Source organism: Spermophilus citellus (assembly GCF_964194105.1).
Source record: "Spermophilus citellus genome assembly, chromosome: 2".
Lineage (NCBI taxonomy): Eukaryota > Metazoa > Chordata > Mammalia > Rodentia > Sciuridae > Spermophilus > Spermophilus citellus.
In genome coordinates this window covers 204,172,520-204,200,046 of record NC_138183.1, presented here as the reverse complement: position 1 = coordinate 204,200,046, position 27,527 = coordinate 204,172,520, and the positions used below count along the sequence as shown (strand labels likewise).

At 48.0% G+C, this 27,527-nt stretch overlaps 1 protein-coding gene across 9 annotated transcripts in view; it reads left to right on the top strand.

Moving 5' to 3' along the window:
* Window positions 1–27,527, top strand: part of IRAG1 (inositol 1,4,5-triphosphate receptor associated 1) — a 118,931-nt gene that overhangs the window by 38,562 nt on the left and 52,842 nt on the right. For 3 of the 9 annotated variants that reach the window (XM_081282050.1, XM_081282051.1, XM_081282052.1), the window contains exons 3-10: window positions 3,056–3,213; window positions 19,356–19,456; window positions 20,165–20,235; window positions 22,304–22,477; window positions 23,480–23,557; window positions 24,273–24,325; window positions 24,522–24,626; window positions 26,726–27,343. In XM_081282050.1, the coding sequence (XP_081138176.1) occupies window positions 3,056–3,213; window positions 19,356–19,456; window positions 20,165–20,235; window positions 22,304–22,477; window positions 23,480–23,557; window positions 24,273–24,325; window positions 24,522–24,626; window positions 26,726–27,343 (1,358 nt within the window). Of the gene's footprint in view, window positions 1–3,055; window positions 3,214–4,891; window positions 4,974–19,355; window positions 19,470–20,164; window positions 20,236–22,303; window positions 22,478–23,479; window positions 23,558–24,272; window positions 24,326–24,521; window positions 24,627–26,725; window positions 27,344–27,527 lie in introns of those variants that run through there. The other 6 variants (XM_081282055.1, XM_081282053.1, XM_081282054.1 and 3 more) reach the window with 6 other exon arrangements.

Sequence of the window (27,527 nt, the reverse complement as noted above, 5' to 3'; positions counted from 1 at the left end):
TTTCTCTTCCTGTTAAATGGGCCAGGTTCTATTTAAGCACTGGCTAGAGGCAGATTGAATGGAGTCCAAAGAGCTGATTGGTTCTTGGGATAGTCCCATCTAACCCTTTCCTGACCCAGCTGGAGAGAGAGCGAGAAGGGCCAGGAAGCCAGTTAAAGAAGGAGCTTCAGGGAGACCAAACATCACCAAATGTTTTTTCCTTTTTTGGGCTGGTGCTCTAGATCACCACTTCCTGGAGATTGTATTCCAAACTCTGCTGTGATGGATGTGAGGTCCATGTGCCCATGAGCTCCTGCGGAACCCAGATGTCACTCTGGGGGAGGGACTCAGCTTCTACCTTGCTATTTTAAGCAGCCAGTTTATAATAATGGATGGGAGAGAAAGCAAACAGGGCCAGAGCAGCGTGGGAATGGCTGCAGGCAGGGCTGCCGGGGCTCCTCTGAGCAGCTTGGGTTCCACCTTGTCAAGGGTGGGACCTCAGCCACCATCCACTCTGCCTTCCTCCTGCAGCAGGCCGCTACGTTAGTGTTTGACCGTCTTCAGTCATTGCTGTTTGCTTTGCTGACCAGGGACTTTCGTGAAGAGAGGGACGGGGAAGGGATATAGAGGGTTAAAATCGGGGTCTTTCTGATGTGATGGTGGAATGTCGTGATTCCAGAATTCTGGGATGAAGCCTCAGGTTTTGCAGTTTGTTGTGACTAAGAAGAGCCCAGGATTTCAGAAGTCAGGACTGGAAAGCTCTTGGCATCGGGCGGGATTCCTGTGGCCCCTGCGCCAGCCTTTGCAGTAACTCTCCCAGGACTAGGGAGCTCTCTGCCTTAAGGAGTGCCCTGTTCCATCTTCAGAGAGTCCCAGACACTATAAGGTTTCCTTTGCCCTCCTTCTCTGACCTTTGTGTCACTGGTCATGCACCTGTCCTTTGAGGAACAACAGTCTTCAAATGAACGCCTTTCAAACCTCTGTGAAGAGATTACACTTTTCCCTGTACCTTCTCTTGTCCAGGTCAAAGTCCTCTAGTTCTTTAAACACAAGTTCTTGTCCTCTGAACATCCTGCTTCCCCTTTTCTGAACATGTCCTAATTTGTCTGAATCCTTCTTAGGCTATGGAGCACAATGCACTTTTTATAGTTTAAGACCTAAAGGAAAGGTGGAACAGTTACCTCCCATGTTTTGGAAACCATACTTTTATCAAGATACCCAGGACCTGCAAATCTTGAGTGGGAGATAAGACCAACTTCGTTAGTAGAATTGGGGATTGTGGATATTTTTTTGCTGTGGTGCTATGACCATATAACCCCTGCTACCATATACTGTACTCAGTATCACTGATATCATTACTGCTGAATTCCATGTAAAGATGATAGAAATTAACCACAGAGCTCACTTTTGGGAGAACCTCTCAATGTATTCATATAGTAGCCCCTTGGGATGGAAAACACATTGCCTTGGCCCCATGACTCTCAGTCCTGAGAGCCAGGTTAAATCAGCACTGGTGGCCTCTCTTCTAATCTCATCTATTCTATCTAGATAGATTCCATTTGCATTTCAGTGTTCATGGCTCAGCTCAAACACTATTTATTTGGGGGGGGGGCGGGTTGCTGGGGATTGAACTCGGGGGCATTCAATCACTGAGCCACATCTCAACCCTTTTTTGTATTTTATTTAGAGACAGGGTCTTGATGAGCTGCCTAGAACCTTGCTAAGTTGCTGAGGCTGGCTTTGAACTTGCAGTCCTCCTGCCTCAGCCTCCCAAGATGCAGGGATTATGGGCATGCGCCACCACTCCTGGCACTATTTCTAATGTAGAATCTTCACTAACATTTCATCCTCCTTCCCAGTTTCCATAGTTAGGGACTCTTTCCTGTGGTTTCTCATTGCCAAAGTGTTTACCCCTTTATACTGTTTTCTGACTGCCTCTAACCCTGGACTCCAGGCTCCTGGGGGGCCAAGACCACGTCCTCAGCATCTTGGTGTCACAGTGCCTAGCACAGGCCCAGCAAAGTGTGTTTGTAGAGAAAGAATGAATGATGTTCAGTCCATGCTGTACTTGAGATTTCTTGAGGTGACCAGCAGGGGTCGCCCCCACCGTTTCCCAGCTGAGTGGGGCTATTGAATTAAGAGCAGAGAAGCACCCGTCAAGAAGGTGGTCACCTTGACAAATCCCAGGGCTGAGGGTTTCTAGTTCTTTAAACCAACAGCCATTTTTGGTGAGTCTTTGGAATATCTGCAATGAGCCAGACACCTTGCCTTCCTCAGGGAGCGAGGTCTGGAGGTGTGTGTTGGCAGGGGTCGGGTCCCGGAGCTGGGGCTGATGCCAGATTCTGCCTTTCCAAGCCCTTTCTGTGGATGAGAAGAACACCTAATATCATGGAAAGTGGTGGAGCTTTCTGGCTCTTCCTCTTGCTGACCAAATTAGCAGTCAGCAGCACCTCACCTAGCACCTGTGACCTAGAAGGTGCTCAGGAAATGACAGTGTCCTTCTCTCCATGGGGAGGAGGTTAGAAAACTGCCAAGGAAGGTTGTGTGGAGTAGTGGAAAGAACCCAGGCCTCCAATCAGGAAGATCCAGATGCAAACACTTGGTTCTTTGTGTGATTCAGGGCAAGTAGCCTCCATTCTCTGAGGAAGTCCGTTTTGTAGAATTGCACCATCAATGCCTACGTCAGAGGTTCTCAGGAGGATTCAACCAGATGATGATAGTCATGCTGGCACACAGTAGGCACTCAATAAATGGTGCACAAATACCAACCTGATCCCAACGGAGTATCCTTCATGAGCTACAGCTTTGAGGAGTATGAAGCACTTTTCTCCTTTCTGAAATAGCTCATGTTTACTGTAAGGACCAAATTAGATGCAAAAGGTCACCTCTGACTTTGTAAACAAAGCCAGAGAGCCGGAGGAAGTGCACTTCCAAATGCCCTCTCCTAGCCTAGCTTGACCTCAGGCTTGATGCAAACTCAGGCTGGCTCTCTCCGTGGCTCTTGGCTCCTGGAATGGAACCCAGCTTGGGACAGGGATGGGAAGGAATTTGACTTGTCCTTTTGGCGTCTCCCCAGCCTGCGGAGCCCAGGTCTCTTGGAGCATCTTTGGGGCTGACGCAGCAGAGGTTCCGGGCACACGTGGCCACTCCAGCCAGGAGGCTGCCATGCCCCACATTCCCGAGGACGAGGAGCCCCCCGGAGAGCCACAGGCAGCCCAGAGCCCTGCCAGTCAAGTAAGTGCCCCCCTCCCTGCCCATGGCTAGCCTGGCTGGGGGCCAAGACAAGTGCCCTGGGCTGAAGCCACAGCTCTCAGCAGGTCAGGGGGTTCTCAGGCAGCTTGTGTTTGTCTGCAGTGGTACCTGGGAAAGGTATGTGGCTTCCAAACAGAGGAACACATCACCCTGAGTTCATTTGAAGTGACCATGACTGACAACCTGCATGTGGAACCATCTAGGCTTTATGGGAATTCAAATCCCCTAACCCCGCAGCCTCCTCCTGAATTGGAGAAAGGCTTAGAAGGAAACCTGCCACACAGTCCAGTCACATCGAGGTGGTGATGGGCACCAGCCAAAGGCCACTTAGAGTGAATCAGCCTAAAATGGAGATCAAAATTTCATAGCAAATAGTGAAAAGAGTATTCAGTGAAATTTTATTATAAAAAAGGACATGAGGAAAATAAGTTAATGAAGATAATATCATCAAGCAAATGAAATTATGAAAACAAGTTGTTTTTAGCTATACATATTACAAAGTGTAGATTATATGCTAATTTTCAGATTGAACAAAGAATCAAGTGTTGATTTGGGTGCTGATATGTTTATTCTTTTTTATACCAACAAAATGTGATGCCACATTCCCTAAGATTTATTTTATAATACCTTCTTAGGAGACTGTTTAGTATTTAAGGGCTTCATCTAAGGATCTCTTTAAATTCTTTGCTATTCAAACCACCCAATTTTGAAGAACTTGTCTTGCCATCATCCTCATTATTTTTTCTTAATTTGTTAACTGATCCAGCGCCATCTGATCCTTGCTGGTCAAAGACTGTGCACATGAAGGTGCCCAGCCTTGTTTTCTTTACTTCATGAACTTTGCAGTTGATTTGCACTGAACTTGTATCGTCCTGTGCTATCTGACAGTCGTCCAAACTGACCAGCACCACTGGGATGGACACTTGCTAAGCAAGGCAGGAATGTATGAGTGAGCGTTATTGTTCCAAATGGGCAGATTCCTAGTGAATATGTTCATGTTATGATGACATTTGTTTTCTTATACACCATGACTGTGGGAACTTAGATAGCAAATACTTAGAAAAGAATGGTCCCTGTATCCCCATATCCCAAGTTCATGGGTCTGAGATGTTGTAGAACTTGGCAGCCTTGGGATGGCAAGATGTCCTTTCCTTGAATGTCTAAATGACTGTGCGTCCAGTCCCATCTCTCTGTCTGCAGATAGAAGCTCAGGGTTTTACAAGCACCCCACGCCCACCCTGGGACATCTTGGGCCAGAGTGGGTCCTTGCTTATCAGCAAACTTCAAGGTTGCCAAGTTCCAAGAGATTGGGGACTGAAGAAGGAAATGGCAACAAGGAGAAACCACAAGGGGATTGGAACGTGACTAATCCCAGATCCTCAGGTCATGACTTCCCCTGGCTCCTCACCTGATGGTCACCCGACCCTTAGCCCATCACCAACAATGGCAGTGCCCTCCTCATGTGAAATCTAGCTCTCCCATCCTGGGCAACTCCCCCGAAGAGCTTCCCCAAGAATAAAAGCATTCCTAAAAACAGAAATGAAAGATTAGCAAAGACACAGCTCCATTGTCAGGGAAGATAAACTCATTTTCTATTGGGTTCTAGTCTTCCTGATTCTAATGTGTTTTTTTTTTTTTCGTGAGACGTTCTTTCATATCATACCCTCAGGAGTACTTCTGGCCCTTCTAACTCTCATGACTTCAAGCTACACATAAGTACAGGTCCCAAGGACAGAGTGAAGGTGAGTTTCTAGAGGAAGTCTAGGAGGGGAAGGAACCAATGAGCTTACTGCAAAGGCAGGGGTTGGAGACCTCTGATTGACCAGCAAGAGCTCCAGATTCCAGTTCCCCACAGGCTCAGTATCCCTGTGACCTCAAGCCAGAACGAGACTTCTACAAAATGATAGCATGAATTCTGATGGCCTCTAGTCCTGAGACCTTGAGACCAACCTGTTCGCTTTTTCATGTCTGTGATTCCTCCTGTGTCAACTAGGACAACTGAGCTGTTGCCTCTGGACTCTGTTCTCAAAGGGAAGAGTTTGCAAAGGAAACAGTTTGTAGCCAAGGACTGGGGTCTTAGGGGACCCCCAGAATAATAGACGATCCGAGGTAGAGGATCCCAGATCACAGCCCCACATAGCCAGAGAGGTGGGGGACCATGCTGCTGAGGCAGTTTAGATCCCCACCGCATGAGATTCAACATTCTTTTACTCTCTTCCCTTACTGCCTGGCCCTAGCCTCTCAGACTTCTCCTAGAAACCAATCAGGTATCGCCACTAAAGAGCTAAAATGCTGCTGCTATTGCATCCACTAGACAATCCACATTGGGCTTTTAAGGCAGCCCCAGCCTCGTGGGAGGGTCAAGTCTCCTGAGCTGGGCTGAAGCCTCCAGGGGCCAGGGCCGGATCCTGAGTGCTTAGGAACAGTGGAAGCCAGGCAGCCAGGGAAGTGGGCTGGCCAGGAGGATGTAGCGGAAGTCCTGGTACCGTGTGAATTCCCAATCTGCAAAGCAGGCAGAGAACAGAGCATCCTTCTGAGTTTACAGCTCCCCGGGGTCCAGCCCTAGTTCTGGTTCCTCTGGCCCCAGCCCCCATTTCCCATCGCTGGCATGAGCAACTAGCTGAAGCCTCCTCACACAAAAACACATAAGCTATAAGATTAGATTCTGGTTTTCTCTCTGTGTGCACATGCACGCACATGCAGTGTTTGCTGGGTTGGCCCATAAATAGCGAGGCCCTCAAAGGGAAGAGTTTGCAAAGGGAAGAGTTTGTAGTCAAGGGCTCTGGAAGGATTGAAGCTGTCAGGACACAGGTCTGGGGCCTTTGGGGACCCAAGAATAACAGACCATCAGAGCTAGAAGATCCCAGATCACATCTAACCTCCTCCCAGACAGGCAAAGCTCTGTAACATGAGCCCTAAACCAGTCACCTAGGGAACTTGTGGACCCCAGGCTCTTGAGCACCCCAGACCTGCTGAATCTTCAGGAATGAGTCTTGGGAATCTGTAGGAATGTTTTGATGCCAGGAGGCTCACCATCTCATAGGAAGTTTGGGCTGTGATTGGCCACCTCTGTCCTGGTTGAGTTGGATCCACCTCCCCAAGGCTGTCCCTCAGTTCTACCCCTGACAACAGCCTATAGCAGATGAAATCCTGTATAGCCAGTTTCTGGATCTTCCCAGAATCTCCTTTCCCATTGTCTCTCAGTCTTTGCTCCAGTGACAGTGTCCAGAGCCTGAAAGCAAGTGCCAATCTGTCCCCATTTCATTGTACAGCCCCAGACCCCAGAGTCAGTCTGACAATAAATCAGGGATTTCCTGGCCTGTGACCAGCAGCCTTGTTTGGAAGCCAACTCATGGGGACAGCATACCAATCTCAGAGGTGCCTGGCAAACCTGGGGGACAAAGAGGCTCATACTAACTGTGAGCCAGATTTTTCACTGGTTCTGACTTCCACTTGAGAAACTCTACTCTCCAAGAGTTTCTGGAAGCCCCCAGGGCAGGTCACTCATAGGCAGACCTCTTCACATCATCTGCCCCAGCCTCCCTACTACCGCCCCGCCCCCATGTCCATTACCCACAAAGCCACTTAACAGTGACAGCTAATCAGGTGCCAAGTACTATTCTACTGTATTAACTCATTTAATTTCCACCCAGTTAAATTATGTGTTCCTTCCTGCTTCATAGTTGAGGAAACGGAGGCACAGAGAAGTGGACTACCTTCCTCCAAAGTCACATAGCTAGCAGGTGGCAGTTCAGGATTTAAACCCTGGCCACCTGATCCTGGAGATTGCACTCAGACTTTTCCTTGGGACCTCCACGAGAGCTCTGGGGCCTGGGCCAAAGGGACTTTGTCCTGGGCTACCAACCCACTGTTCTGAGATCTCCAGAGCACTGTAGCTGTGGCATGGCTCACACCAAAGGCCCTCTGCTCACTGTCCTCTCAGTTGCAGGAGCCCCTTGGGGCCAGGGAGCAAAGCTCCAGTCTCACATCCTGCTGCCCTGTGACTTCCTCATTCTCCCTCAGCCAGACATAAAGCAGCACAGCAAGATGCACGCTGACTCCGAGAAACACAGACCACCATGCTGCAGCCTGGTACGGCCTCGTCCATGAGGCACTCCAGGTCTCCCAGAGCAGCCACTGTGTGCTTCATATCTGAGGCTCTAGGTAGATGTTTAGCACTGAAGGACAGTAGCGACTTGTGGTTTAAGATATCATAGCTCTTGACTAGCCAATGGCCTCCCCACCAAATTTTTAAGTGTCTCAGATGAGGTTGGATAAGCAATTCTTGGCATGTGGTGCTAAAAGGCGGGGGGGGGGGGCTGTTTGCAAGGTGTCTAGAACCTTTATCTATCAAGCCACTCTTTTGGCTTAGAATTGGAGACCATGGTAAGGGCCACCATAACAAATGGGAGTGACAGGGTTAGAGACCCATCCTAGCTCCCACCCTCCATCAGTGGGCTGGGACAGAGCCAATATAGGGGTCTATCCTCTTAGAAGAGGCGTTGACATGTAGCCCATCCCTCCCCCCTCAAGCATCCAGAGAGTCCTGGAAGCTGCAGGAAATGCTCTGGGTCAGAGGTACACAGGTGTCACAGCAATAGCAGGGGGAGGGGAAAGCTAGGCTCCATTTTCCTGAGGGCAACCCTGGATACAATTCATCCTGCCTCAGTGTCCTCATCTATAGGCTAAGGATTCCAGTAAGAGCTGTGAACACAGTAACTATGTATGGAGGGCTTACTGTGTACCAGGCTCTATGCTAAGCTTATGGTATGTATGACCTCATTTAAATCTCTCAAAACTCTTGCATGGTAGATACTATTATTATTTCCATTTATGTGAAGAATTTGAGCACAGAAAAAAGAAAATAATTTGTACTAGATAACACAACAAAAGTTGAAACCCATGTGCTTCACCTCAATTACCAGAATTGTTTACATATATATGTGTATATATGTGTATATATATATATATATATATATATATATATATATATATATATATATATATACATCCACACACACATAGAGAGAGACACACAGAGAGAGAATGCTAAGCAAAGTGCTTAGCTTATAGTAGATGCTTAATCCCTAATAAGCACAGAGCAATTGACCTTCCTATACCACTGGGAGGTAGCAGGGCAGAGGTCATCTCCCTAGGAAAGCAGAAGTTCAGAGCAGTGGGCGTCTTATCCAAATGAAGGAAAGAAACTGACAAACAGGCTCCTAATGTTTTCTAGACTACACCCTTTGCACTTATTATCTCAGCTTATTTCATACCATTTCTATAAAGGAGCAGTGACTGTGCCCATTTTATAGATGAGGAAATTAGTTTTGGACAGGGTACACTAGCTGTCCAAAGTCTCATATAAAGAAATTACAGGCCTGCATTCTAATGTCTCACAGCTCCAAGTCAAAGAAATGTGGCTACAGTTTACTACTTTTCTTCTTTCTAGTCCAGAAAATATCCCACTATACTGCAGTGGTGTTTGAGCCACAGGCAGCAGAAGACTTCACTTACACATGGTGAGCACTTCACAAATATAGAGGGAAGGCACATTTACTCAATAAATGCTTATTGAAATTTTTCAATAAATGTTTGTTGAGCATTCACTAACCAAGTCCTGCTCTCAGCATGCTCATATCTTAGCTGATTTGCAACTGAGTGCTCATTCTCTCTGATTTGATTTGCTCTGAGTTCCCCTACGACCTTCTCTGTTCTGGAACTGGAGGATGTTTGCTCTGTGAGATCCTGAGATCACCTACAGCCTAACAATCTCCACTTTACTATTTTAGATGGGTATCCAGCTTCTCTCTCCATCTGTTTTAGTTGCTTTTTCTTTGCTGTGACCAAAGATTCTAACAAGATAAACAGAGGAGAGAGAGGAAGTTTATTTGGGGTCATGGTTTCAGAGGTCTCAGTTAATATACGCCAACTCCATTGCTGTGGGCCCAGGGTGAAGCAAATCATCATGGCAGATGGGAATGGAGGAGGAAAGCAGCTCAGGACATGGAAATTAGGAAGCAGAAGAACTATGCTCACCAGGAACAAAATATGAACCCCAAAAGCATGCCCCCAGCAACCCACCTCCTCCAACCACATCTACTGGCCTACAGTTACACAGTTAATCCACAGGTTAAAGGTTAAATTCATTAGGTTAAAGATCTCATAATCTGGTCATTTCATCTCTAACCTTTTTGGATTGTCTTGCACGTGAGCTTTGCGGGGGACACCTCGTATCTAAACCATGATAGCATCTCACCTCCCCTGGGCTGTCCAGACCCTGTCTTCACTGGCCAGGAAAAAGATTCTGTCTGCTCCTCCCTGGAGACTCCTTGGAGAATGTGTACTCACCCACTGGAGGAAAATGTTTTAGGACCCAAAGAACCAATTCTCTGTCAGGAATGAGATGAAGACAAAATGGATAATACATGGAAGACACTTGGATCCCCGTAAGGACTGGGTAGAGTAGGGACCTCCTCCTGACAAAGTCACCCCGTGAGGAGCTTCATACCATGCTTCCTGCTACCAGGCACTGCTCTTAATATGCAGTAAGTTCACGGTGACTTCAGGAGACAGGTGCTATTATTATCCCATTTTACAGGTGAGAAAATGGAGACCAGTAAGTACAGTCTAACCACCAGGAACTGGGAAGGAAGTACCTGAATGCTCCTACCTAGGATTTTGAATTCATCTTCCTTAAAGTCATTTCCACTTACGTCATTACACCCTTTGTAAGAACAAGCTCAAGTAAGATCTATAATGAAATATCTTCAAATAAGTAATGAACAAAGAATTGGAATCTGGTATGTGAGGCATATGTTGGGTAGTGGCTGTGTGGTCTCATCTCTCCAAGGTGGGTATTGTTATCTCTATCCTATCCAGGAGGACACTGAGTCTGGGAAGTTATGTAATTGTCAAGGTCACATAGTAGTGTAGTGGTTGAAAGGAGATTCAAACCTAAGTTTCCTTCCTAGGTGTTCCTACCAGCTTTGCCACCTTCTAACTGTCCCCAGCAATAAAGCTAGTGTCTTGTGTACCAAAAGCCACAGGCATTGGGAGCAGGTGCTTCATGCTCCATTCTCCCTGGAGAGGGGACTTTGGAAGGATCAAGGGACAGAGTAAGAGCTATGAGGTGATAGCTGTGGGAGTGCCTAGGTCAAAGTGGACAGTGTCTCAGAAAAGTTGGCAGTTACAGATGGTCAGGAATGCCTATGACAATTATTTGTCCTTAGTTCTTACTGTGAGCAGTGAAGTAACTTGTCATTCTGTGTTTCTCTGTCACCCCTGTGAAGACTTGGAGCCATGTCTTTCACCCATGAATCTGTACCCTCAGCAGAGGCCCTAGTGCGTGGTAGTGGCATAGGGAAGCATGGAGGGACAGGTGGATGGATGGATGGATGGATGGGTGGATGTGGGGTAGGTTGGGTGGATAACTGGGATGCTGGATGCTGGATTGAAGGGAGGAAGAGATGGAAGAAGGAATAGCGTTAGGAAGGCAGGATACAAGATGATGCTGATTGGCTGAGTGACCCTACAGAATAAGGCCTGGCCATCCTATCCACCTTCATGCTCTCGAAGTCCGAGGGCATGAGGCGAAAACAGTGACGTAGAAAGCAGGATAATCTGGCTATCGACCCCTGATGCCTAAGAGTAGAGGGAAGAGGGTCCACCAGGGGCAGGGCAGGCACCGGCACATTGGAGGATCCATAGAGTGGATACCGGGGAGGCTGCAAGGAGCCAGAGAACTGGTCCTCAGTGCTTGGCAGGGAGGAGCCCCAGGGCCAGCAGAGCTCGGCAAGAGGCACTGCCACTTCCTCCTGTGGCCTTAGGCCTTGACCCTGGAATAACCATTTTCTTGCAAGTCCCCTGAGAGTCCTTTCATCCTGCCATAAGAACACTAACTCCTCTTTGGGACTGGGCCCCTATCTACTGAGGCACCCCAGCTTGCCCTCCAGGCTATGGCTAAACAGTGCACACCCATCACACGCTCACTCTTGGCATCATTATTGCTGTATTTGTTTTTATCCTTAAAACAAGTCTGAAAAATGAGCATTCTTAGCTCCATATAATATTTGAGAACATGAAAGTCAGGGAAGTTTTAAGTGACTGCCTGGAGGTCACCAGGTGGGACTCCAGTCTAGGCCCATCCTACCTCTCCACCACCTGGCATTGTCTTCCAACAGGGTCCTCCTCTCCAGGGCTGTCACCCAGGGCCCATCAAGGAGCCAAACTGCACACGCCCGCCCAAGCCGGGGCCAGGGCTGTTCCTTACTGTTGCCTAGTCTGAGTCTCGTCATGTGATACTGGGGAGTCAAAGCTAATATTCCCGTCTATGACACTGGCCTAAATTTATCCCTGTGCTCAGGCGCTTAGGAAACTGTTGTGCATTCCTGGGAATTTATGAGTGAAATAAACATTTAAATGTTTCTATAAGATTTATTTAAGGGGAACAAAATGTGACCTGTGTGCTTGTTATTGAGTGAACTTGCTGGGAGGTGCTCCAGCCCCACAGTGCTTGACTGGCTTCAGGGAAGGGAAATGGACCCCAGGGAACACAGGCCTCTGGACCCGTGACAGGGGCAGTACTCAAGACACCTCTGGACCCGTGACAGGGGCAGTGCTCAAGACACTCTGGCCCTAGCTGTCTTTCCTCCAGCTGTGTATTCAACCCCATGTTGGCTGAAAGGCTTCCTGGAGGAAGAGGCACCTTCTGTGAGGACGTGTGCAGCTCAGAAGAATAAGAGAGGAGTATCAGAGGCAGGCAAGATGCCAGGAACCAGGGGAGGTGCCATCAAAGACGAAGATGGCTGTAAGAGTAGGATGCCACAGTGGAGGGACCCCGCCAGTGTTTCGCCACCTCCACTGTTTATCGGCTGCAAAGCCCCAGGACAAGTTGTGGGTTTTTTTTTTTGTTGTTGTTGTTGTTGTTGATAAAGTAGGAATCAAAACAGGAGTTGGGCACGGTGGTACATGCCTGTAATCCCAGTGACCCTGGAGGCAGAGCCAGGAGGATCACAAGTTCAAGGCCAGCCTCAGCAACTTAGCAAGGCCCTAAGCAGCTTCATGAGGCTCTGTCTCAAAATAAAACAAAAACAATAACAAAAAAAACCTCCTTGCAGATAAGCACCCCTGGGGTCAATCCCCAGGACCAAAAAGGGGGAGAAAAAGAAACATGTTAATGGTCAACTCTATGCTACAAGCTTTGCTTTTATTGTCTCATGATTGTTCCAGGTTGGGAGGTTTTATCATCTGCAATTTCTAGGTGTGTGTCCTAAGTTTCATTCGCAGAATTGCTGGGAGGATTAAATGAGAGAACACGATGGTATCTGGGATGGGACCCAGCTGCAGGAGGTCTCTGTAACTATCAGATCACTTTCTTCTACCTGCATGTTTCTTTGCTTCCTTTCTCTGTGACCAGCACCAGGCATCTACTGTTTGACAAGTGGACCAGGTGAAGGGCACTTCGGGGTAGGCTACCTGGGAGGCTTTGACTGCTGGGGCTTGTGTGGCCTGATGCCCCAGGGAAGATGCTTTATAGCTCACAACCAGAAGGGGTGAGTAACTTGCTCAAGGTCACACAGCTAGTAAGAGACAAGCTGTATCATAATAGTGTGCCTCTGAGTCTGAGGCCCTTGAATTTCAAAGTGACTTGCCTGGCAAACTCTAAATTCAGTCACATGCATTGCCCGCCCAAACAAGTTATCTTGAAGGCCTGCCTCTGTCAGGCAGCTCAGAGTGGGAATAGGGACAGGTATTTGTGATGCATTAAAACCTGGCATAATTCACCCCAGAGGGATCCTGGAATCTTCCCACACTCTCTTCTCTAGAATACTCTTTCCTTAGTCCCTGCTAGAGTCAAAAACAGCCCACACAAGACACAAATGTTCCCACAAATACAGTTTTGCAGAAAACTAGAATTTTCCGTGGGGTACCCAACCATTCTGTGAGCAAATTAGGGAAGAAGCTTCTATTGTATTGCTTGTGTATTTTGCACACATTGGAAGGAGAGAATGAAGACCAGGATGTTCCGTGTCAGGTGGTTCAGGGACTGCTTCATGACTCTTGACTGCTTTACGCCCCCTGTGTGTTTTTTTTTTTTTTTGTTGTTGTTGTTGTTGTTCTTGTTTTGGTACCAGGATTGAACTCGGGGGCACTCGACCATTGAGCCACATCCTCAGCCCTACTTTGTATTTTATTTAGAGACAGGGTCTCACTGAGTTGCTTAGCACCTCTCTTTTGCTGAGATTGGCTTTGAACTTGTGATCCTCCTGCCTCAGCCTCCAGAGTCGCTGAGACTACAAGCATGCACCACTCTGCCCAGGTTTCTGAAAAGCTAGAATTGTGTGATACGCTTGGCACTCACCTCTGTGGTGTGGGTCTGCCTTTCTGTGTAGGCTTCACTGCCTCGACCCTCCTCTAAATGAGAGGAACTGCTGTCCCAGGTAAGGCACTCACCATGGGACCGCGTTAGGGCCCGTGGCCATTAGCCAGCAGACAGAGAAAATCCCAACTAAAAAGCTGCTCCCTCCAGTGCCTTGCAGGCCATTGGCCCTGTAGGTGCCAACCCTGAGGGTGCTATCGGGTGTGGGGGCAGGTACTCTTTCCTCTCTCCATCCCTTGGTGCTCCCAGGAAGCACTGCAGAGGCTGCGTGGCTCACCTTTGCCCCCCAGGCCGTAGCATAGACCGTGTCTACATAGGTGCACAATAAATATTTGCTAGATGAATGGAGAGAATTAGGAGCAATAATGTGGTTGTGTTGACAGACTTCATCCCTTTCCTGGAGTCCAAAAGGCATTCCATCACTGCTAGCACAGGGCCCCTCTCTTCTCAGAGAAGGTCCTTCCTCTGCAAGACTCTTGTAAACTGGTGGGGGCCAATCACAGAAGCAGAGATTCAGATGATCTGCATGATCAATTGTTGGAAGGAGCTGAGCGGGGAAAGCACACCCACGTGAGAGAGAGAGACGGATGGATGGAGAGAGAGGGACAGAGAGAGAGGGAGTCGATTTGGGTGGGAAAGGTAAACCAGAGTCACCAGAGGAAAGGGTATGAGAAAAGGGAGGAAAGAAAAGCAGGGGAAAAGAGAAGTGAGGACGGGCATCAAGATTTGTTTCCCTTTCATGTCCGTTGAGAGGTGAGAGTAAAGAAGGAGGTTTCTGTCTTTTCTTCCTGTTGAGTGGTTCTTTAAAGCAATCTGCTCAGATGCTGGGTTTCAGGTCAAACAATCTCACTTCAGAGCCGAACCATAGATGGTTAGAAGGAGAAAGGGCTTCTCTTTATCTGCTATGGATATCTATGTCCATCAAATTGTTCCCCCATTTTTAAGGACTTATGATTTTTATATCTTATATTTTGTTGTTAGATGCTTTAAATTGCTTGGGGGAAGTAGGTAGTATGTCCATACATAAAGTAAAATCGGTTACTCTTCTTCCTTAGAAGACTGATATGTTAAACTCTCAGAGATGGATACATACTCCACCACCAGCACCACAATTATTTTTCTGGAATGCAACATGACTGGCCCATCCCCCCCCCCTGTATATAGATGTAGCTCATCTGCATTTGTGAATGCTGGGAATTTGTGAAAGCCCCATCGCAGGGATGACAGGAACTGTATGAGATAACGTGTGTGAGAATGGAATTTTAGCCAACATGCATTTCTTCTTGTTTACCAGAGGACTCAGGAAAGAAATTCTCTATAAATAGGGACAAACCTAAAGAAGGCAGTTTTGGGAGATCACATGTTTGCAGTCAGGATAGCATCCACCCAGGGAAGGAATCCCACACACATTATGAGCATAGTCAGAGTTTTGATTGGTGTTCCTATAGCAAGAGTCATGCATGAGCCATTATTAGTCAACCTTGTGTTGCTGTGATCAAAAACCCAATTGGAACAACTTAATGGAGGAAAAGTTTTTTTTTTTCTTATGGTTATTGTGGTTTAGTCCATGGTTGGCTGGGTCCATTGCTCTGAGCCCAAGGTGAGGCAGAAATCATGGTGGAAGGGCATGGTGGAGGGGCCCTGCTCACCTCATGGTGGCCACGAAACAGAGAGAAATGAAGGGGCCTGCAAGGAAGATGAACCCTCCCAGGGAATACCCCTGATGACCTGCCTCCTCGAGCCACACCCTACCCACACCCTACCTATTCAGTCAGTCTATTCAAACTAGAACTGACTGATTAGGTTATAGCTCTCACAGCCCAGTCATCTCAACTCCGAACATTTCTGCATTAACACCAGGTGCTTTCAAGGGACACCTCATATCCAAACCATAACAGCCATCAAGATGATATGAGTGGGGGATACTTAAGGCACAACCTTAAATATGCTCCAGAAAACCAGGCCACAATAAGAATCACTTGATATGGGGGCAGTAACTCAGATGCCTTTTGGGCCACGTGTCATAAATGATTGAAGCAAGACAGCTTGAATGGCTTAAACCAAGGGTTACTCTGCAGAACTGTGGACCTGAGATTGTTTGATATTTCAGTTTAAAGAAAAGCAGGGCATCCAGACCTCCATGCACATTGTTTCCAATGTGAAATGTTGGTAAGTAATTTAAAAACTTATAACTTCTCCTAGAAAAAGGTCCCACAGGTCTCTGGTTTGTGCCTCTGTTTAAGTCAGCTTTTTCACTGCTGTAACTAAAGGACCCACCCAGCACAATTATAGAGGAGGAAGAATTTATCTGAGGGCTCATGGTTTCAGAGAGGTCTTAGTCTATAGAAGGGTGGCTCCATTCCTCAGAACTCAAGGTGAGACTGAACATCATGGCTGGAGAGGATGGCAGATGGAAGCAGCTCACGTCAGGGTGATCAGGAAGCAGAGAGAGTCTCCACTCTCCAGATACAAATATATACCTCATAGCCAGGTCCCCAAGGAACCACTTCCTCCAGCCACACCCACCTGCTCCAGTTACCACTCAGTTATCCCATTAGGGATTAATTAGCTGATTAGATTAAGACTCTCACAACCCAAACATTTCTCCTCTGAACCTTCTTGCATTGTCTCACACATGAGCATTTGGGAGGCACCACAGCTAAACCATAACATCCTCTGAGTTCAGAGATGATGCTACAGAAGATGCTTATTCCTTGATTGACAGTTAAGAGACAACGCAGGCCAGACATATTTAATGATGTGATGAGGAGACTATGGAAACACTTCAGCTCTTCTTGCCCACCAGCGAATCCACACAGTCAAAACCCACTCCATCCTCTGCTGGCTTTCTCATTTAGCCTCATCTCACCCACTTCTGGCCCTGCCTTCCACTGTCTTCATCTTGCTACCTGCCATTTTGACACACTGCTTTCCCTTCTTGACTTCCCCGGATACTGTTCTACTGTATGGTCCTCATGCTCCCACCGTGATTCCAAGTCCTCCCACTTCTCTGCTGGACCCTGGGAGCTCCCATCTCTCTGCTGCTAGTTTGGCCTCTTACCAGGGGAGGTCAGTGGACAAAAGATGGGGAGAACTGGTCACTCAGAGCAGAGCCACTGTTTGTTTTGAGAACAACTATAATTAATGAGTATTTGTAGACCCTATGATGCTTATCGCTGTGGATATCCGTGCATTATTTTATTTTATTGGCACAACCTTCATCTGAGACAGAGCAGGCCTTTGCCCATTGTATCACCATGGGAACGGCGGCATAATGCAACAAAAGGACAAAGCCATGACCAGCTCATCAACAGCCATCAAGGGAATACGTCCCGAGAATGAGTAGTTGCTTTCTGGGAAGCAACTTTCAGGAGTCTTTTACAACAGGACAGGTATCTGTGTTCCTGGAGGAACTGGAGCTCTGGGGTTATGAGGACAGATGGGCCTGTCTAGGTTCCAGCCACAAGCATATGGCTGAGCTCTTCAAAATTCCTGTGCAGGAGGAGGATGGATGCTTTAGCAACACAGCCTCTTCTGTCATCTCCACCACTGTGAATCATGGGGATTCGTGGACGGATCTGCTGTCAACATTTTCGTGTTCTCTCTTTGGCAGTTAATTTACTCCCAAATCTACCCTCCAGGTGTCCCCATCTCCAAAAGTACAAGACCAAGACCAAACTCTGTGGAATAGAATTCAAGGTCCTTCAGAAGCTGACTCTACCTCTTATCCTAGTCGCAATCCCCCCGCACCTCATACCCCATAATCCATGTTCCTGCTCCAGGTACATTGGCAAATCCCAAATTCTCAGAAATGCCTTTTGCTATTTCTTTTGCCCCAGATCTCTCTCCTAATATCCTTGTCTTGCAAGCTCCTAATCATCCCTCAAGACCCCTAACTCAAATGCCCACTCCAATACAAAGTCTTCTCCAGTTTCCCTGATTAGATAGTTTTCTTCTTTACTCTGAGTTTTCACAGAATGTGGTCCATCTCTTATCATCTTAATTTTTTATATTACTTTTTCTGTATCCCTTGCTTGACTGTGAGCCCTTGAGGGTCTCCCTCTCTCTCTCTCTCTCTCTCTCTCTCTCTCTCTCTCTATATATATATATATATATATATATATATATATATATATGTATATATATGGCTGCTCCTAGCACATGATGGAAACAAAAAATTGCTGAATGGGAGGGTAAGTAATCTGAAAGTCAAATAATCATTTATTGAAAATGCCCATCATGTGCAAGGTGCTTTATTGACATATTTTTAATCTTCATGCTAACTTGTGGATTAGATTTTATGATCATGGAATATAGAAATATTAAATAACTTTCTCAATGCCATACATCTCGTAGTTGATGAGCAAGAATATGAGCCAGGTCTGTTGGACCCTCCAATAGACAGTGCTGCTTTCTATTCCTCCTGCCCATTCGAAGTCGCTGCTCAATCTTCCTTCCATGTGCTGGGGGATTCTGAGTGCCTCTCTCTTCCAATCCCTGCACCTCCCCACACTGACAAGGACCCAGATAAGAACACAGAGCGCAGAGAATCACTTCTCAGGGCTTTGGCTTCAGGTTTCCAAATAAAAGCATCCTCTCTGCAAGGGAAGCAACACAGCCTTCCATGGGTGGACTCTTGCTTGGTGGTATCTCCAGCTCACATCCTAAGGGAGAAAAGAAATGCAAATGAAAATGAGAAGAGCTGGGTTCACTGCAAACTGTGGCCTTGAAGAAGTCCACACAACACTGTACAGGACCGCTTAATAAGGTATAATGTGAAAAGGAAAGAGGAGCCCCTCCCACCTTGCAAGGAAACATCTGTGCACTGAGGGCAGAAGAGGGCAGCTCAGCCCTGGCTCTGCCCAGGGACTGCAGCCTGTCAGCAGGCCCCAGCTTGTGGCATCAGGGGGTCCTTTGGAGGCAAGAATGCTTAATGCTCAGGGGCTTCAGCAGACTCATCCCCTAGGGAAAGTGGCAATGAGGACAATTGGGACCCACTGCTGCAAAGGTGCAGGAAGCAGCACCAACAGCAGGAGATGGTGGTGAGGTGCTCAGGAGCATGAGGAGCTGGGCCTTCAACCTGGGCAGGAGGGTGATCACAGAGGGCGCTGACAGCACACCTGTCAAGGAGACAGGAAAGAGGAGAAGGAAAATGTTTGAAGGGACATAGAGAGGATGCAAGGAGTCTCCCACACACACATGTAAATAATTCTGAGATGAAAATATTGCAAAGCAGGTAGCAAAAGAGACGCTGTATATTATTATTAGTAGAATGGGCCTATTTCCACAGAAATTGTACAGAATATGGGCCCAGGAGGTGAAGGAAATGAGATGTTGGTCAAAAAGTACAAACTTCCAGATATAAGATGAGTAACTTCTGGAGAATTAAAGTGCAGCGTGATGACTACAGCTAGTAATAATGTAGTATATACATGAAATCTGCTAAACCTTCTCAACACACACACACCACACACACACACACACACACACACACACACACGGAGATATTTTAGATAGCTTAATCATGATAATCATTTCACAACATACATGTGTATCAAAACGTCACACTGTACACCTTGAATGTACACAATTTTCATTTATCAATTATGTCTCAACAAAGTGTAAACCAACAAGCACACTGCGTTGGTCTACTGACTCAGATGGCGTTGAGTGTCATGGTGCAGCTGGAAGCTCCCATGAGCCCAGGCCTAACTCCCTCTGTGTTCTTGTTCTAAACCACCAGGACCCTCCCTCTGCAGAAATATTTCACAGTCCACCTACAATCGTTCTGACTGGGGATGCCAGTTCACCTGAAGGAGACGCTGACAAAAACCTGGCCAACAGGTACACATTCCAGGTGCCTGATCCTTGTGCTATGATGGGCAGGATTTCCTAGAATGTGGGGAGCAGATTGCAATATTTCTTACAAATCTTTGTTTTTTCTTGCATCATTTTCTTGATGAAAATGTTCTTCACAATGGGAGACAGAGGTTAGGATTTTCCCATTTTCTTCCCCCCACTTCCAAAATGATGTTTCTCTCCTTGATTTGGCCCTTTGCATTCTGCTAGCCCTTAAGTAAAGCAGAACCATAGCAGGAAGTTTCTCATAATAACTGTCCAGATTTTGAGGACAAACCTGAGAGTGTGACTCTGACTGCCGAATCCTACCTCTGGCCATAGTGGGTTCCATATGGAAGATGGTCACTTGGGAGGGACCCTGCTCACATGCACAGGGTTGTCACTGTGTTTTACACAGCACTGTCCCATGCATTGGTCTAGATGGAATGAGATTGTCTAAGTGTAATTTCCAAAAAAATTAAAGAGAGAATTATCCTACAAATATACAGTGAGCTTAAGTCAAAGACCTACTGACAAGGGAGCCAGCAGGAATAGCAAAGTGGACTCCAAAGAGGATACAAGAAATGGATATGCATAATATTATATCATACATAATATGTATGCAAGATGTTGCTCTAGGATGACACAGAAAGAACAAGCTGGCAACTTTTCCAGGTTGCTTTCCTAACAAGTCGTCTCTGTTCTATCTTTCAGAGCTCACAGTCCCCACAGAAGGCTGTCTCACCGGCACCTGAAGGTGTCCACTGCTCCACTGACTTCTGTGGGTAAGAGTGGTCGTTTTTGAGTAGGAAGACTAAGGTCAGGCACTGACCATGCAGTACCTTCTCGTCCTGCCTGCTCAAGGCCGCCCAGCCCTGTGAGCCCAGAGGGCAGAGTGGAGCAGCCCCTTGTGTCTGCCTCCAGAAGTACTTTTCCATCTCTTGTGGTAAAAAGACAAGACTGAGACATGAGGAGGAAGAAGAGGAGGTCCAGGAGAGACAGCTGGGTGATGCTCATTTCAGGGGCTCAGAGGGCAGAGTCCTTCAGCCCTTCTAGAAAGGCCCACATCTAGGTTGGGGTGTGTCTGGCTGGCTGTCCCAGTCACCTGCCCTCCCCAGAGGTTTCTCCAGTCTTCCCTGCGCCGTTGGAAGATAGATGCAATGCCCCTTGGTCACAGGTTATGAGGGCACCAGAAAGTGAACGCATGTAATCAGAACACAGGATCATAATGGCCTTCACAGAAAAGCTAGGGGAACCAAGGCAAGAAGACCAATTCTCCTTCTTGAGTAAGAAGGTTGGGTAGAAGCAGTTTTCCAGATGAAATAATACTTAATTTTCCTCTTAGAGAATTGACAGACAGACAAGAGGAAAGAAAGGCATTGCAGGTGAAAGTAGAGACGTGGGAGGAAGCAGGTGCCACACTGAGCACCCTATTGGCAACAGAACTCTCTGCTGTGTTAAATCAGGACTCTTTCAAATGATGGGAACCCACTTCACACTAGCTTACACCTTATTATTATTATTATTATTATTATTATTATTATTCCAGGGCTTGTGATTTTAGGTAGTGCTGGATCCAGGTGCCCAAACTGAGTTACTAGTCATCGTCCCATTCCATCTTTCAGGTCTCCGTTCTTGTATGTTAGTTCTTGGGCAGGTCCTTTATACAAAGGTAACAAATGACTACGAGCAACTCTAAGTTTCATCCTACAATGGAAGGAGAGTTTCTTTTCCCCATGTGCCCCACAAAATTCCCATGATTGCCTTTGCCTGGTCTCACTTGTCTGTCCCTGAGTCGATCTCTGTGTACACATGAATGGCATTCCTTGGCTGGCCAAGGCTGGCACATATTTCTACTCTTTCTCTTGGCACTTTGGACAGGGTTGTGGGTGGAGATGGTTAGCTCCTTCCTAACTAGTTTAGTGGGCCATAGAAGGGTTTCACCCGTGAAAATGAGGAGCTGCTTCCAGAAAAGAGAATGAAGGCTGGGGAAGAAAACGGGAGCTGTAGGAAGCCCATACAGAAGGCTTGGGTGGAGGTGTCTGGAAGGAGTAGGTGGGGCCAGAGAAATGGGCTGGACCCAGTGTGGAGTGTGGACCTTGTGTTATCTTGAGGACCTTGAGGAGTCCCCATGAGATGAGACAGGAGAATGGCATGGTCAGACATGACAGCTGGGTAGGTCACTCCCCTAGGAATGGAGGATGGAATGGAGGGGAATGACCTGAAGACAGGGACCTATTAGGTGGCTGATGTCAGAGCCCATGGGCATGAATAAGGATGAGGGGTGGCTCAGTGATTTCATAGGTAAATTCCAGGACTGGGTGGTTGGATGTGGAGTAGGTGGGAGAAAAGGAGGTATTTGGAGCCACTCTCATGTTCCTGAGCTGCTGGGGAGAGGTGGTTTCACTCTCTAGGGGAGCTGCTGGAGAAGGGGCAGTTGGGGAAGAAGGGAAGTAGACCATGTGAGTTGAAGAAAGAAGAGGGAAGGTGGCCATGACATCATGTCTGTGGCCCTTGATCCTTGGATTTCTTCCTTCATCTACAACTTCACCTCACTAAATTGTTAAAATAAAATAAAATAAAAAATTAAACAACCAGAGATCAGAAGGAAGAACACAACAGGGGGAGTGAATAGCATGGAGGAGGGGAGCCTGGACAGAGGGACCAGGTTGGCTGAGGAAGCTGCTGTCTGTCCCCAGGCAATCCTCTGCCTGCACCAGCACTTAGCTGAGGTTCTTTGGTCTGTGTTATCTCTGGGCAACATCTCTGGGCTGGGGTGTGGGGTGGCAGGGCCTCTCAGCCTAGGACCACGCATGCAGTGGCTCTCATTCCAAGCTCACTCCTCCTCTGCAGACCCTGAGGGGCATGTTATTGACCTGGTAAATGACCAGCTGCCAGACATCAGCATCTCAGAAGAGGACAAGAAAAAAAACCTGGCCCTGCTGGAAGAAGCCAAGACTGTGAGTGAGCGATTCTTGACCCGCCGCGGGAGGAGGTCCAGGAGCGGCCCCGGAGACTCCCCATCTGGTAGGCAGGGCCAGGATTACAGGTGGTTTCCCTGAACCCCTGTGAGGCAGGGTGGGCTGGGTGGATGGGTGGTGGGTATGGAGGGAAAACCCAGGCCCCAGCTGCAGTGCAGCCCTGTTTCCATGAGGGTAGACTGTGACTCACATGTCCCTAGGCCTCAGGGAGTCTGAGCCCTGTGGAGACACCCCTACAAGGAGAATGTCTTGCTCAGTTTCAGAAGCTCTAAATGCTGCTCAATTCTAGCCTGGAAAATTCTCCAGTTTTTCAGCCCTGTGTGTGACTATCATGGCTTCCTATTTTGCCAACAAGTCAGCCCACTTGATACCCACAAACTCAACCTGGGCTTCCCCTCTCTCCCACCAGCTTCCACCTCCCTTGATCCCTCTGGGTGACGCCCATGTGAGCAGACCCCTAGGTCAACCTGCATGAGTGGAGTCTGAGTCCCTGCTCTCTGTACCTCCTCAGCAAAGGTCCCAAGAGCCATCCTGGGCTTCCTCCCCCAACCTCCAGCTACAGACTGGGAAGGACCTTTGCACTCTGGAGAAGGAGAGGCAGTATTGGGGAAAATTTTCTGGGTTAGAAGGAAGATTTTTCAGGGCTCTCCTTTGGTCCCTCTTCATCCTGAGCAAAAAGTTGAGACAGGGTTTGGACAAGTCTGAATGGCAAGGAGAGCATTTGAAATCAGGGCCATCCTGGGACATCTAAAAGTACAGTCCTTGGGGCTTTACCTGCCGAGCAATAGCAGGTCCTTGGTTCTGAAAGGAGCTCTGAAGTTAGGGTAAGGAATGTATCTCCCCACTTCCCAAATGACTTGAGGGTCCCCTGTGCTGGGCTGGCAGCAGAGGAAAGTTCTCTGCAATAGGAGATTTACATGGCAGTCAGAATTGGCCCCTGACAAGGCAGGCCGAGTCCCCAGGGGTGAGAAACGTCTGAAAGGACATTTTATTAGGTGGAGGTCCTGACCCTTCACCAACACCAGCCTCTTTGTGTTTATCTCCGCAGCTGTTTCCCCGTACCACAGCCCAGGAACTTCTCCCGCACACTCCAGGAGCAGCTCACTCACAGTCCCCACCCCGCCAGGTGAGGCCCAGCCCTCCTGCCTTTGGCCTAGCCTGACCAGGATGCTTCCCACTGGCCTTTCCCTGCCTGCAGCCCTCTGGATCAGGACTCCTGCTGTGTCCCCTTCTCAGGGGGCTTCCAGCCAGGTCACACTGAGGAGGCTGATCTGTCTATTGGGGTTTGGGACCAGTGTGTGGAGGCAGGAATAACTGAAGACACCCAGGCTGGGTGAGGACAAGGGCAAGGTTATGGGAAGGGGACTGTGATGGGCACTCTTTGCCCAGAGAGGACTGACTCATCACAGAGCTTATTTGGAAAGCGCTCTTGTATGGGCCACTCTTTGCATTTGATTTCTTCCCTGTCCTTTGGCTGTGTCCAAGCCACACACACCCTCAGACTAGCAGGGAAGGGGTGGGGGAGGGGTGGCGTGCCCAGGAAAGCAGCCTGCCCTCTCAGTGCAGCCGGGCAAGCCTGGGCTCACATCAGCAGCCAGGGGTCTCATCCAGCACCTATGCTTCCTGCCCATGTGACCTTGAGGTCTCTGTATGCCTCACTTTCCTCATGATTTCCATGGGAATTCACCACCTAAGAACTAGCTGGCATGTGAGAGGCACTTGACAAATGGCCACGTCTCTGGCTCCCAGGCCCACGATTGCTACGGAAGGCTGTGTTTTTGCTAAAGGGACCCATGAGGGTCTGGGGTGCTGGACATCATTTCCTGTGTCAACCATTCCAGGTTTGGATGTGTGCGGTGGCTCGCAGTCCCCTCTGCCAGGAGCACCTCCACAGGTAAGGGTCCACTGGCTGTGGTGTTTGCATGCCGATGGACCTCTCCCCTCACCTCTTCACTGCTGGGAGGCCCTCCATGACCCTGAGCTCGGGTGCTGGGTGGGGAGGCATTCACCCCACAGCTAGGCCTCCTGAGGCATTTCAAAAGGAAGTCAGCCTCTTCCCATCCAGGCTGACCTGTGTTCACTTCTTCCAGCAGAAGGGGGATGACGCCGATGTCTCCGCACCTCACCTTGGCGAGCCTGTGAGTTTGAGCTCTGTCCCATTGGATGACCTCGGCTGGCCCCTGGGCAGCCTGCAAGTGTGTGTGCATGTGGGCATGTGAGGGGAGGGTAGAGACTGGGCAAACAGCAGGTTCCTCTGCCCTACCATGAGGTGGAGCCAGTGGGGAGACAGGATTGGGTCAGGTTGCTGGCCAGAGGCAAGTGGAACTCCAGGCCCAGCAGCAGCCAGGCATGACTGATGCTCCTCTCAGCTCCAAAGAATGTATAGGAAAGACCCAGCCCCTGCTGGAAGCAGCCAGGAATATTTCATCTCTGTTGATGAGCAACAGAATTGCCCACGCTGCTCAGAGCAGGTGGCCAAGCACTCCAGGTGGAGTGGAGGGCAGGCAAGATTACAGTCTTGCCTGGAACTGGGCCTGGGATAGAGTTTTCTGAAGATTTAGACCTACACAAGAGGCAGATAATCACACACAAGCCCTCATGTTCCCCCCCCAAAGCAGGGCAATGAAAGAAGAGTGAAGAATCTTGGAACTTCCGAGGAGTAAGATGCCACTTTGCAAGGATCACCTAGTTATATGACCCTTATCCTCTTTGGGTTCATGGACACCTCTGAGAAATGATTAAAAAGTGTGAATTTTTTTCCCATAATATACTCCTGACACCCACAAATATATTTGTATATTTGCATATAATTTCAGAGTACATCAACCTGTGGGAAATGTGATCCCTGAGAGTTAAAGGCCTTGCCAGGCAGAGCCAGGACTTGAATGTGGGCAACTGAGCTGGAGCCAAAGCTTTCCTCCCAATGTAGGAAAGCTCTCCTCCTTTAGCTTCTAGCGCTTGACAAGTTCATGACTAGTTTTTTTTTTTTATTAATTTTTGTATTTATATATGACAGCAGAATGCATTACAATTCTTATTACACATATAGAGCACATTTTTCCTATCTCTGGTTGTATACAAAGTATATTCACACCATTTTGTGTCTTTATACATGTACTTTGTATAGTAATGTCCATTACATTCCACTATAATTTCTAACCTCATACCCCCTCCCTTCCTCCCGCCCCTCTGCCCTTTCTAGAGTTCATCTATTCCTCCCACGCTCCCCGTCCATACACTATGAACCAGCCTCCTTATATCAGAGAAAACATTCAGCATATGGTTTTTTGGGATTGGCTAACTTCACTTAGCATTATCTTCTCTAACTCCATCCAATTACCTGAAAATGCTATAATTTTATTCTCTTTTATTGCTGAGTAATATTCCATTGTGTATATAGGTTGGTTCCACAGTTTAGCTATTGTGAATTGTGCTGCTATAAACATTGATGTGGCTGTGTCCCTGTAGTATGCTGTTTTTAAGTCCTTTGGGTATAGACCGAAGAGAGGGATGGCTGGGTCAAATGGTGGTTCCATTCCCAATTTTCCAAGAAATCTCCATACTACTTTCCATATTGACCGAACCAATTTGCAGCCCCATCAGCAATGTATGAGTGTACCTTTTTTCCCACATCTTCACCAACACTTATTGTTGTTTGTATTCTTAATAGCTGCCATTCTGACAGGAGTGAGATGAAATCTTAGAGTAGTTTTGATTTGCATTTCTCTAATTGCTAGAGATGATGAACATTTTTTCATATATTTGTTGATTAATTGTATATCGTCTTCTGAGAAGTGTCTGTTCAGGTCCTTGGCCTATTTATTGATTGGGTTATTGGGGTTTTTTTTTGTTGTTGTTGTTTTGTTTTTTTTTTTTTTTTTTTTTTTTTGGTGCTTAGCTTTTTGAGTTCTTTATATACCCTAGAGATTAGTGCTCTATCTGATGTGTGAGGGGTAAAGATTTGCTCCTAAGATGTAGGTTCTCTATTCACCTCATAGATTGTTTCTTTTGCTGAGAAGAAACTTTTTATTTTGAGTCTATCCCATTTATTGATTCTTGATTCTAATTCTTGTGCCAAAGGAGAAGTTCCTGACTAGTTTTAAATTGCAGGTCCCCTTGTCCTCACTGTCAAACCCCAGGCTTGTTGTGTGCTCCTTGGCTGGCTCGGCCTGAATGAGAAGCCTTCCACCTTATCCACTCCACCAACACACACACACCAATGTGCCACTTGACAGCGTCTGTATCTCCTCTTCAACCTGCTTTCAGGACCCCAACTCTACCTTGTCTCTTTCAGAATATTCCCAAAGGGCTAGCTGACCGGAAGCAGAATGACCAGAGGAAAGTGTCTCAGGGCAGGCTGGCTCCTCGCTCTCCCACAGTTGAGAAGTCCAAAGAGCTTACAATAGAACAAAAGGAAAACTTTGATCCCCTTCAGCACCCCGAGACTACACCCCAGGGCCCAACTTCTGGCACAAGCAGCAGTGGGAAAATGGCCCTGAACAGCCCCCAGCCTGGCCCTGCCGAGAGCGAGCTGGGGAGGCAGCTCCTGAAGACGGCCAGGGAGGGCAACCCTCTGCCCAGAAGTCCAGCCCAGGGCTCGGGAGGGGTGGCTTCACCAGCTCCCCAGGGAAAAGGCTCAGCCGGAGAGCCCCAGGGATCTAAGTTTGGCTCCAAAGCTGAGCTGCGTCCCCCTGTGTCCCGGCCACCCCTGATACGGGGAGTGTCCTGGGACAGTGGCCCCGAAGAGCCTGGGCCCCGGCTGCAGAAAGTGCTTGCCAAGCTGCCTCTGGCAGAGGAAGAGAAGCGGTTTCCAGGCAAAGCCAGTGGCAAGCTGGCCAAGACTCCCGGGCTTAAAGACTTCCAGATACAAGTGCAGCCCGTGCGGATGCAGAAACTGACCAAGCTCCGTGAGGTGGGTTTCTAGGGGCCAACTGGGCAGGGTGAGAATGCCGGGTCCCTCCTGGGCTGAAGACCTCTGGGCTGAGGCTGGACCCTGGGGCAGGGCAGCTCTGGCCTGGACGTGGATTTCACAGGGCCCCAAACTTCCCTACTCAGAGAAGCCAGGCCACATGCATGACATCTTCTTCATAGTCCCA